Source organism: Oncorhynchus masou, chromosome 19 (assembly GCF_036934945.1).
Source record: "Oncorhynchus masou masou isolate Uvic2021 chromosome 19, UVic_Omas_1.1, whole genome shotgun sequence".
Lineage (NCBI taxonomy): Eukaryota > Metazoa > Chordata > Actinopteri > Salmoniformes > Salmonidae > Oncorhynchus > Oncorhynchus masou.
The window spans coordinates 15789506-15802715 of NC_088230.1; the positions used below are offsets into that span (position 1 = coordinate 15789506).

Genomic DNA, 13210 nt, shown 5'->3' on the forward strand with positions numbered 1-13210 from the left:
TGAATGCTTTTTTCTCCTAAATGGGATTACACTTTATCAACTTTTAAAGCAGCATTTACATCCCCCATTTTGTCTCCAACCTTTTCTAGCAGGACAGCTTGTTCCAGTTCCCGCCAATATCCAGCAACTTCACACAGCCATTGTAGAGGAGTGGGACAACATTCCACAGGAAGGAGGAAATTGGTGGACACACCAGATACGGAGTTTTCTGATCCTCACCCCACTGTTTTTAAGGAATCTTATTTATTTAAAATTGACTGATTTCCTTATGAACTAACTCGGTAAACAAAAAAATGTTGCATGTTTATATGTTTTGTTCAATCTATATGCAAAAAAACAGCCCGACCACATTTTGACTGGATGGTATGAGACAGGCTTTAGACGCACACCCCCATGCCTGCATTATAGCCTACTGATGTTCAAAAAGCCTATTCACACATTGAGTGGGAGATGTACAGATTCAGCATGGAAAATGTGCCGATTCCCCAGTGTGACATGGAACCGATTTTACTGTAGCAAAGTTTTTAATAGAGGAAAAGCCATACTTGCAGCATATCTGTAGAGATGAGGTCCTTGACCCTTTCTGGTCGGTCACGGAACTCCTCACACACCTTGTGATGCTGGGGCTTCTTCTTCACACGGAAGGTCAACTACAGGTGGACACAGTGAACCGAGGAATAGGGTCAATTCCATCTAAATCAATTAAAAGTGCAATGTGCTCTCCTAAACTTTTTTGTTTTCTTATACTAAAATGATACACCAAATAACATTGCGCTGCATGGCGCAGAGCTGTTGTGTTTATACAGGACCTCCCGCCCCCACTTAACATCAACCAATCCTATCAATGTGGAGCTATAAGGTGCCCTCCGCATGGGTACAGAAATGGGCTTTTAGGGACAGTGTATAAACTGTTTTTCAGCAATATAAAAGCTACCAGTATTTCAACCACAAATTGGAAATGCAGTCAAGACAAACTGAAATCGTTGGATCTTTTTCACAGAATTTAATTTTCTTAAAACCGGTCAAACTGATGTCATTAAGACATTTTGCATGAGAAATCTTTCATCTGTTTGAGTTACTGCATTCTCACCCCGCTTCCTTAAACGTTCTCACTCCGTGAGAGAAGCAGAAATTAAAGCATTCCAGTGGCGTAAAGGACTTACCCCCAAAACTACTTAAGTAGTATTTTAAATGTATCTGTACTTTATATATTTGACTACTTTTACTTCACTACATTCCTAAATAATTTTTTTTTACTTTTTACTCCATACATTTTCCTTGACAACCAAAAATACTCATTACATTTTGAATGCTTAGCAGGACAGGTAAGTGGTCCAATTCACACACTAATCAACAGAACATCCCTACTGCCTCTGATCTGGCGGACTCACTAAACACATGGTTTGTTTGTAAATTACGTAGGAACGTTGGTGTGCCTTTGGCTATCCGTAAAATTTGTAGGAAAAAGAAAATGGCACCATCTGGTTAGCTAAATAAGGAATTTTAAATGATTGATGCTTTTACTTTTGATACTCAAGTATATTTGAAACCAAATATTTTAGACTTACTTGAGTCATTTTCTATTAAAGGTTTCTTCACTTCACAAGTATGACTATTGGGGACTTTTTCCACCAGATGCATTCAGATCCATCCGATTTATGACATTCTGGTGGGCAAGGCTTTATTTATTCTTTTAGGGCATCAAGTAATGACAAAGAGAAGTTGCACATATCCAATTATTGACTAACACATAGGAAATAGCCTACCAAAATGTGGAGATGAGCTGAAAAATACAACTAGGCTTAATGTAAAAAAAAAAATCAATGTTCCGCCGTCTAGCCATGATCTCAAACCGTGCTGCACCTGCGACAAATCGTCAGAATTTCTCACTCTATTCTCACCGACTAGCATCACCACCCTGGATGGTTCCGACCTTGAATATGTGGACATCTATAAGTACCTAGGTGTCTGGCTAGACTGTAAACTCTCCTTCCAGACTCATATCAAACATCTCCAATCAAATCAAATCAAGAGTCGGCTTTCTATTCCGCATCAAAGCCTCCTTCACTCACGCAGCCAAACTTACCCTAGTAAAACTGACTATCCTACCGATCCTCGACTTCGGCCACGTCATCTACAAAATTGCTTCCAACACTCTACTCAGCTAACTGGATGCAGTTTATCACAGTGCCATCCGTTTTGTCACTAAAGCACCTTATACCACCCACCACTGCGACTTGTATGCTCTAGTCGGCTGGCCCTTGCTACATATTCGTCGCCAGACCCACTAGCTCCAGGTCATCTACAAGTCCATGCTAGGTAAAGCTCCGCCTTATCTCAGTTCACTGGTCACGATGGCAACACCCATCCGTAGCACGCGCTCCAGCAGGTGCATCTCACTGATCATCCCTAAAGCCAACACCTCATTTGGCCGCCTTTCGTTCCAATACTCTGCTGCCTGTGACTGGAACGAATTGCAAAAATCCCTGAAGTTGGAGACTTTTATCTCCCTCACCAACTTCAAACATTTGCTATCTGAGCAGCCAACCGATCGCTGCAGCTGTACATAGTCTATTGGTAAATAGCCCACCCATTTTCACCTACCTCATCCCCATACTGTTTTTATTTATTTACTTTTCTGCTCTTTTGCACACCAATATCTCTACCTGTACATGACCATCTGATAATTTATCACCCCAGTGTTAATCTGCAAAATTGTAATTTTTCGCCTACCTCCTCATGCCTTTTGCACACAATGTATATAGACTCCCCTTTTTTTCTACTGTGTTATTGACTTAATTGTTTACTCCATGTGTAACTGTGTTGTCTGTTCACACTGCTATGCTTTATCTTGGCCAGGTCACAGTTGCAAATGAGAACTTGTTCTCAACTAGCCTACCTGGTTAAATAAAGGTGAAATAAAATAAATAAAATAGCTTGTTTTCCATCTAATAAACTTAGTTAATGGTGAATCAACAAAATGTCAACACTAACTCATCAAAACTGGTTGTTATGGCTTTGTCTTGTCTCTCTGCAGCAGACATGTTCTGGGCTTCTTTGGCACTCTGGAATGTTGAGTGTTGCTCGCGCAGCTGATGCTCCATGCTTAAACATTATTTTGTAAATAATTTAATCATCAAAAATGGATTTGAATTAGAGTAATACTAATCAAATCAGACTGATTCAAGTTGGGGTCAGGGTCAATTCAACAACTTTACTTTAATTAAATTCCCTCTCACTGAGTTAGATCAAGGAAATTCTAATTTCAGGTCAATTAATTTTAGTGTCAGGTAAATTCACCCCCAACAAGAATGCAACAAAATCAATTTGAATTCAATTCACTCAAGCTGATTAGGTCACTGTTCAGAAAGCCCTGCTATAATGAAAATAAATATATTTGTTGAAATGATTTAAATATATGTACAAGATTGTGCAGAAACACTGACCCACATGACATTTGAATGAAAAACAAACATTTTAAAGCTTGCAATGTCATCAGTTGGCCAAAAACTTGACACTAATTACTCTTTTCCTATGAAGATAGATGGGCTGACATCACTGTTATTCGTGTCTGTCAGATAGCAACATTGACCAGACTGCTGTTGTGAGGTGAATCAACTAGTTGTATTTTGTTAACATCTCGTTTTGACCAATGATGTAAACAAACGTCAGATGACTGACAGGGGGCACTGTTTAAGCTACTGCACTGCCATTTTGTACTCCTACATTGTTTAATAAACTTTGGAAGATATGTAGACATTAAATGGATTTCTAGATTATCTTTTGCCAAGTATGTAACATTACAAAATACCTTAAGGGATACTTTAAAATTACAATATGTAATTTGGGAGTGCCTTACCATCTGAGGCATGGCGGTGTAAAGGACAGCATTCTCAGCTATTAGCTTCCTGATAATGTAAACTGCATCATAGTGCTGCGAATTCACCGAATCCTGGTAAAACTTCTGAATTTGCTCCCAGTCCTTTAGGGCAATTCTGATCTGGGAGGGGAAAAAACAACAACAAAACAACACTTACTCAACTTGACTTCATCCCCCTAATACATCTAACAAAGCACCCAACACGTTGGATACATATCATTCAACTTATCATCCAAGAATCACAAGAATCAAGAACAGATCGCCCAAGTGGGATACTTGAGTCATTTTGGGGACATAACCCAAACACAATGATAACAGCAAATTCATACGGATCTACTTCATGAGCTATCGTCGGGGGGTTATTTACTGTCAGGAACATGCATATATTTTCTCCTGCGCTAGTGAGAAACAACTTTCACCCATATGTATCAGATGTAACTTATTGGAAAGTTCTACAAATGTGACATTTCAAATGGATTGACAGTGACCACTTGGATCTGGAAGATTTACAGTCATTGTATGGGAAACTCAGACATTCCGAGACTAGGGCTGTCTGCAAGTTGTTGCACACTATGGGAGAATCTCAATTGCATACTCCTCACATCCTCCTCAAAACCCATTGAATGAGAAAGCCAAAAGGTGCATCCCCTGTGACCTTCTACTCAGGAGGCGGCGAGGAGTATACAATTGAGATTCTCCACAGACATTGTTCAGTTCAGCATATTAGTTTAGGAAGTGGAAAAGTATATCAAGTCAATTGTTAAAGAAAAAAAAAAAGAAAACACTATTGGAATAAATGGGATTGAATAATGACAGTTAAAGTGTCTTTCAGCACCTTCTCTTTAGGTGAAGCGAGCTGTGTGTGGTATAGGCCATAGAGAAGGTACAGACCCCCCACTCTGATCTGGAAGCTATATGGGGGTAAGAAGTAGTTGAAGGCCATGGTCAGGGTTAGGTGGCAGAATTCCCTCATCTCATTACCAGCAAGTGAACCGCTAAAATGAAATGGAGATCAGAGGGAAAGTTAAGAAGAGTTAAGAGTTACAACAGTAGCACTGGTAATGATTAGCTAGGACAAAATAGGTGTGAGACCAGTGTGTATGCAATAAGCAAGAACACAACATGGAATGGATTTTAGATTATTGGAACAACTTGATTTAATGCTCTCTTGGGTGCTCGGGAAATGCCTTTTTTAAATCAGAACTTTCTACCAATTATTACAGATATACCTTCCAATGTGTGACATGCTGCTAAACAGGTACAGTCATTTCAGTATGACTTAACGCAAATACTATGGTATCCACAGATGGTAACTCTATACACAGTATGTGTACAGTTACCAGACTAGAGGTTCAGTACTTCCCGTTAGTTAAAACAGCCACATACGAATATCTGTTTACGTCGCAGTGAACAAAGTTAAATGTTTTCAAAACATAGCTCATTCCAGGGATGGAATGTGTCACTGTAATACTAATTATTCCATTGAGCAAATCGATAAAAATAAAAAATTATAAAAAAACATGTTGGCATATGGCAGTTGACTAGAAAGAAGAACTGAACTTGTAGTCAAGCATGTGGGGCAACATCCAAAGCCCCCTTTTCCCAATAGCGATTAGGTTTGAGTGTATTAACAATGCATTGTTCCTACAACGACCGAAGAATTCACATGCATTTCCCAAAACACTACATAGGGATAACTTTCACTAAGTGCGTAGTTGGGGTGTGTGTCAGCACTGATAGGATCACAAGAAAACGACAGCGCTGCTCTCGTAAGGCTTTCTCTATCCAAATCCTACCAAAACAGCCACATTCCATATAATTGTTCCACACTGACAGATCAGCTTAGGCCCGAGCCTACACTATAACAGACTAAACCACAGATATGGCACATCATTGAACACGTTACACACCATGAATGCTAAAATTAGACACTAGCCTACAATTAGCAAATTAGAAATCAAATTAACCAGAAATGGATTACAATATGATTGAAATATAGGCTTACAGCACATTCAGAAAGTATTAATATCCCTTAACATTGTGTTACAGCCTGATTTCAAAATGGATTCAAGATACTTTTCCCTCACCTATCTACAAGCAAAACCCCAACCCCATCTTCAAACAAAACCCCATAGTGAAAAAAAGTTTATTGAAAATTTAACAGTATTAACACTCTCGAGTAAATAACATGCTAGAGTCACCTTTGGCAGTGATTACTACTGAGTTTTTCAACGCATGTCTCAAAGAGCTTTGCCCACCTGTCCAATACATGCACATTCCTTAAAATTAAAATGGTCTGTCAACCAAGTTGGTTGTTTATCAGTGCTAGACAGCCATTTATGTATTTCCATAGACTTAAGTCGATTTAAAAATCAAACGTAACTAGGCCACTCAGGAAACATTCAATGTCATCTTGGTAAGCAACTCATATTTTTAGCCTTGTGTTTTAGGTTATTGTCCTGCTTACAAGGTGACGTTTTGTCTGTTGGAAAGAGGACTGAAACAGGTTTTCGCCTGTGTTTAGCTCTATTCTGTTCCTTTTTATCATAAGAGAACACTGAAGCCACCACGTTTGAAAATATGAAGAGTGGTACTCTTGGCCGCAAACATAACACTTTGTATTCAAGACAATGTTCATTTCTTTGACACATTTTTTGCAATTTTAGTGCCTTATTGCAAAAAAATGTTTTATTCTGTACAGGCTTTTTACTCTTTCATTCAGGTAAGTATTGTGGAGTAACTACAACGTTAATGCATCCTCAATTTCTCCTATGACCATACTGTAATCCCTGAGGGGTTTCTTTCCTCTCCGGCAACTGAGTTAGGAAGGACGCCTGTATCTTTGTAGTGACTGGGTGTCTTGATAGTTTACTATATATAGGTATTGATGCACGGAGTGGTTTGGGTTTTTACTTTAACTTCTATAACGGTATTTGAATGTTGGTTTTGTTAAGTGATATGCTGTGTAACGTCATTTTTAGAGTTTTCTGATGTCAACGTTGTGAACAGTGCCCCATGGTGGTGGTGGGGATTTGGTATGGGAAGACAAACTACGGACAATGAACAATTGCATTTTATTAATGGCAATTTGAATGCACAGAGACACCGTGACGAGGACCACTGTCATGATATTCATCTTTCACCATCACGTCATGTTTCAGCATGAAAATGCACAGCCCCATGTCACAAGGATCTGTACACAATTCCCAGATGCTGAAAATGTCCCAGTTCTTCGATTGCCTGCATACTCACCAGTTGCAAAGGTTAGGACACTATGATCACAGTTATGAAAGCTTAGGACACTAAAGAGAGGCCTTTCTACTGACTCTGGGGAAGACATAAAAAAAGGGTCCCTGCTCATCTGCGTGAACGTGCCTTAGGCATGCTGCAAGGAGGCATGAGGACTGAGCAATAAATTGCAATGCCAGGTGAGGACATCAAATGCAGAGCTGTTGACATCTGTGGAGCTGTCATTCCCAAATCAAAAGCCAAACTTCAGGAAAATGAAGATATCGTCCATCGTTTGGGAAGACTCAAGGATCAAGACAAGAGACTGAGGACAACCATCATCCGGTTCACCAACAGATTTACACGGGATCTTTGGAGGCGAGCGAAGAATTGTGAATTCCTCATCAAGCAAAAATGGAGGTTCACGGAGGATCTGACCTCAGCAGACAGTGACCAGAGAGAAACTGTGGCCGATGATGGCTGCAACTCAAAAAAACTGATTGCCAGGTGAAAAGCAGCCTTTTATTATAAAAAATGTACACAAACACTTGAATGAGAAAAGGCTGACCTGAGAACTGGTAAACTAAACACGAACTACAGGTGAATAACTGCTTATTGTAAAGTCTACACAATGTCTCCCCCTTGTGGGAGTAAGAACACTGGTAACTTTATGACCAATATTTGTTGTTGTTTTTGTTGGAGAGGTTAACAATGGGATGGAAATCTATTTAGTTACATATCCTTAGGAAAAGCTTATATTAGCATAACAAGGTTATTGGTTGAAGTTTGTCTTTACCTCTTTGGTCAATCAATGTCAGGGGTATTCGTAATTTACTCAAGGGTAAGGCGATTTTCCTGTATTGAAAACGGTTTAATGCAGACTTATACTTTTTAGAAGAGACTCATGCTCGTTCTTCCGATCTATATTTTTGGAGAAAAAAAAAAATATTTAAAAAAAATGGGGTAATGATATCTGGTTATCATATGGCAACAAAACTGTTACACCTGCAGAGTGGTTAAGAGGTGCATTTAAAGGGAAGGTCATCAGTAGTAAGACTCACCGCTCTAGACATTGAAATTTACTGTTAAAATTAACCAACAGTGAAATATTTTCATTAGGGAATATTTCTGCATCAAAAAAAAAAAAAACTGGATGTTATTTCAAGAATTTGAAGAGATTAATAGGTGTATTTCAGGATATCAAAATTCTTAGGTGGAGATTTGAATTCTGTATCTAATGTGATGATTGACAGACACACACACACACCATTGTTAATCCTGAGTTTAATAACATATGTCTTGGATTAGTAGATATTTGGAGATCTAAATATCCTGATAAAAAAGGAACTCACTTGGAGTAACAAGGACATGTCCAGACAGTCAAGAATTGACTTCTGATTGATTCTAATTCATTAGAGAATTCTGTAGTCAAGGTATCAATTGAACTATCAGTTCTTACTGATCATGAAGTTATAATCTTATCTTTAAATATTAATGGATCTGAAATTACAACAAATCGGAGTTATTGGAAACTCAATAGTAGACTATTGGAAGATGATCATTTCAAGATGGATACCATGAAGAGAGGTAAAGAAATTGCTGAACTTAAAAGTTTGAGGGAAGAAACTTAAGGAAATACTCTCTCTAATATCTATGGGGGACCTTGATGAAGAAGGAAAGTGTCAGTTCTCTTTACAGTTGTAAAGAGAATAAATGTCCCTTTCCTTCTTCATCAAGGTCAGGAAATGGACCGAATGTATGAAGAGAGAGCAAAAGGGGCATTTGTAAGATTAAGAGGGAGATGGTTGGAGGAAGGTGAAAAAAAACAATACTTTTAAAATTTAGAAAGAAAAAAAAAATCTGAATTTACATCTATTCATAAGCTCAATATACATGGAAAAGAAAATGAAAACCCCAAAGATATTTCAAAATACGTTTCAGAATTCTATGGTAACCTTTATACCAGTAATGTCTGCCCTACTAGTGACATATCTGCTTTTCTAGACTCAAACTTCTAGACTGTCAAAGACTACGCAAACTTCATAGATGAAGACTTCCAAAAGTCTTGAAACTATTTCTATTAATGAATTTTAAAAAATTATCAGTAAGTTAAGAGAACAAATCTCCAGGGAATGATGGTATTATCAGTGAATTCTCTAAATATTTTCCCGAGGATATTATTCAATTTATATTTAATGTTTTTAAGGATGCAATTGATTTAGGGGTCCTGCTGTTATGACACAAGGCCTAATTTCTGTAATACCCAAACAAAGATTCTATGATGTTAGAAAATTGGAGGCCAATCACATCAATGATGGAAAAATACTTGCATCCATCTTTGCAGAAAGACTTAAAGGTCTTGACCAAATCATTGATGATACCCAGTCTGGTTTAATGAAGGGCAGACATATGTAATAATACTCGACTAGATAGACTACAATGAGCACATTATGGAAGATAGTTATTTTATTTGTAGACTTTTACAAGGATGCCCAATATCTCCTTCCTTATTTGTATTGATCACACAAGTTATGGCACTTCATATAAATAAGAATAGTTATAGGGGTACTCAGATACAAGACAAAGAGATAAAATGTTCACAATTGGTTGACACCACCATTTTTTGGGAAAGATCATAATGAAGTCAAGAAAGCTATTGAGCGTATTAATGCCTTCTCACATGTATCAGGTTTATCTCTGAATATTAGGAAATGTGAATTATTTGCTTTGAAAAGATGTGACTTAAACTCAGTATGTAATATCCCCGTAAAAGATGTGATCACATATCTTGGTATTACAGTTCGCAAAGATCAGAAAGAAAGGGACAACTTAAATTTATCTCCTATTGTAGAGAAAATTGGAAAGAGATTTAACTCCTGGTTATTAAGAGATCTTTCTTAATCTGGACGTGTACTTTTATCACAATTTGAAGGTCTGTCCAGATGAGTTTATACCTCCCTTGCCTTGGATGTTCCTCTGTCAGGAACTAAAATGGTTGATTCTAAATTAGTTAACTTCATACTGAGGTTTATTATACGGAGGAATAAAGCTCATTATTTGAGAAAAGTGGTAATATGTAGCACCCAAGGTGAGGGAGGGTTGAATGCTCTGGATATTAAAACCTCTAATATAATATTTAAGATTAAAATGGATACAAAACTTTTTAAGAAATACGGATTGCATTTGGAATATCATCCCTAATTTAATATTACAACAGATTGGTGGTCTAGAATTCTGAAAATCAAATGCATCTTTGATTTGGGTAAAATCCCTATTAAGCTTGCAAACTTCCATAAACAAGTACTTCTAACTTGGAACCTCATGTACAAACAATTTTTCCCCACATTAGGTATACAATCTGGAATAATAGACACATAAAATACAAAAACATGTCTGTTTTTCCATAACTGGTTTGACAACATGATTTGGGTTAAACAATTATTGTTAATGATGCACAACGATATGATTATCCAGAATGTATTAGAACACAATGTTACATTCACTCCTGAGGAGTATCAAATGGTTGTTAGAGCTATCCCAAAAGATGCTATTCTACTTTTAGGAGAAAATAACAATACTCCAAGTTCAAGTGTTGAGGATTTTGTAGCCTCAATACAATTAGAAGGAATTGACATTTTAAACTACAAATGTAATAACATGTACATAAGGAAACTGTCAATATGTTACAATTCCCTCTGCTAAAATACACTTGGAGTGCAGCCCTAGGACAAGTGAACTGGAACAAAGTTTCGTTGTTGTCTGGAAAATATTGTATATCTAATAAGGTGAAAGAAGTATCATACAAACTCATTCATAGAATCTACCCTGTAAAGACCTTTATTATTCACATTTTAAATAGCTATTGATAGCAAATATGTATTTTGTGGTTGTGACCCAGAGACTCGACTATTTATTTTGGAACTGTTCCTATGTCAGAAGATTTGTGTGAGTTGTTTTTCCCCCAAAATAAAATCTATTAATGTTAATTTGAAAGACTCTGATATTATGTTTTATTTTCATCCAAGTGATATGGACCCTGATTTAACTCATTGTTAATTTGTTTATCTTTCATGGTAGATTCTGTCCATAAAATGAAGTGTGCAGAGAACAAATCCCTCTTCACATGATTTAAGATTGAAATAATTGAAATATTATTTTTGAAATGATCAGTAAATGTAAAAACAAATAAGCACCATAAAAATGAATCTTGATATGTAATACCCCTGCATGTTAGGTTTATGTACTTGTTTGTATATTTCTGTTTTTTTTTTTAATGAATTAACAGGATTTATTGAGCAAACACATTTATCACATTGGCTGCTTCCCCAGTGATGTTACCTGCCTGGCACAAGGAGTACTTCTACCAATATCTACAAAAACACATTTTCTTGACAAACAGTGCAAATGTTGGTTAAAGAACTACGATTTGAGCCATTACCAAACTTTGCATCTGCACTGTTCAAGTAAATGTGTTTTGTCAAACACTGGAACGTGACCGTGGCCCAGTTTCCAAAAAGCATTTTAAGGAGAAATTCATCTTTAGAACCTTCGTAGGAGCATCGTTTAACCTCGAGTTGTTTCTCAAAACCATCGTTAAAGTAGCACTTGAAAACGCTCGTAATCTAACAAGCACCCCTAACGTCTGCCTCTGACCACTCGAAGCTACATGCTTCAGTATATGCTTTTTTGCCCTCCCGCGTCACTTTATACACAGAAGATCTCTGCAAAACCTAGAATCACATGGTTTATCCGTCTCTGCAACTGCTGAACAAAGTGTACTACAGCAAAAGTTGCTAATGTCTTTGCAATTAATACAAGCGGGATATAAAATAAACTTAATTAAAACCAAGATGACTGCATTGAAATATAAATAGAGTAGAAAATACGCCTATTTCATGTTCAATAAATTGAATATATTTTGTTCTTTGTAGCCTACTGCCTAATTTGTCAAATACATTTCATGATGCGTAAGGCTAAAATGTTGCGGAATGACGTGCCAAATCGCTGATTTGGTGCATTTTGATTGAGTATTGCAATACATTAAGCCACTTCAATACTTGCAGCCGCAGATTGTAAACTCTCACTTGGAGCTCATCCGTCGTCAGTATTGTGAAATAATTCCGATTTTAAACTGAGAACGCTGCCCCGAGAGCAGTGCTGCCCTTATTTCCATCCGATCAGTATCGACAAACATTCCGACGACGCACTTAGCGTTGTTCTCTGCGTGGCGTTTTGGGACACTCGTGTTAAATATTCAGCCGTAGGAAAGACGCATCGTTAAAACACCAGTAAGCCTACATTCCATCGTTATCGGAAAACCGGGCACAGGTTGGCAGAGTGGTCTAATAATAATTTGCATATAAAAAAAGAGCGCATTATGGCAAATGCATATTTGGCAACAAATTGTCGACACTAGGTAGGCCGGTATGTAATCTTAAAGAGACGACTGATGAAGAGAAACGGGACTTACTAAAATACACTTGAGAAGCCCATGTTTCTCCAAATAGCAGTAAATTCCTCAAACCGCACGGATTCCGTCTGTTGGAAACGACCCAGCAGTTCCTCGTAGTCTGCTACAAGTGGCTTCAGAAAACGATCCTTCGCTTTACCTGATTAATGATATATTTAAACGCAACACCAAATACAGATAAACTCACTAGTGTGGTGCTGCAGTCCTACTTACCATTCGGCATTTCAGAAGTATGGTGATTGGCTACCCTTTTCAGTGAAGTTGACGTGCCTCTCTGAGCTCAACATGCGACCTTTTCAACACAACTTCTTGCCGTCCGTGCCTAAACTTCTTATTCGATATTACTGTGGTCTGCAAACAAATGTTATGGGTGCATGCCGCCAGCTTCTGTATGGACTGTGCGTCAGCCTAATACGTTCCTCTTCTTCTTCTGTGGAGTTTATATGGCAGTTGGCAACCAACTTTAAGGTGCATTACTGCCACCAACCTGACTAGAGTGTGGACCAGAGACAGTGACGGTCTAAATCCTACCCAATAATCTCGTCTCCCGAAGGAAACAAAATACATTATTAAACACTACATCTCCCGAAGATTTCCCCAAGAGTTCATTTAATCCTGGTTCTTCAACCCCA

General features: G+C 37.7%; 1 protein-coding gene across 2 annotated transcripts in view; it reads right to left on the bottom strand.

The window, feature by feature from the left end:
- Window positions 1-12992, bottom strand: part of LOC135505548 (snRNA-activating protein complex subunit 1-like) — a 30881-nt gene extending 17889 nt beyond the window's left edge. The window contains exons 1-5 of one of the 2 annotated variants that reach the window (XM_064924615.1): window positions 12792-12992; window positions 12579-12717; window positions 4716-4875; window positions 3860-4000; window positions 546-650 (exon numbers count right to left, since the gene is read on the bottom strand). In XM_064924615.1, the coding sequence (XP_064780687.1) occupies window positions 546-650; window positions 3860-4000; window positions 4716-4875; window positions 12579-12717; window positions 12792-12801 (555 nt within the window). In that variant the 5' untranslated portion in view covers window positions 12802-12992. The remainder of the gene's footprint in view (window positions 1-545; window positions 651-3859; window positions 4001-4715; window positions 4876-12578; window positions 12718-12791) is intronic. The other variant, XM_064924616.1, reaches the window with a different exon arrangement.
- Window positions 12993-13210: the final 218 nt, after the last annotated feature.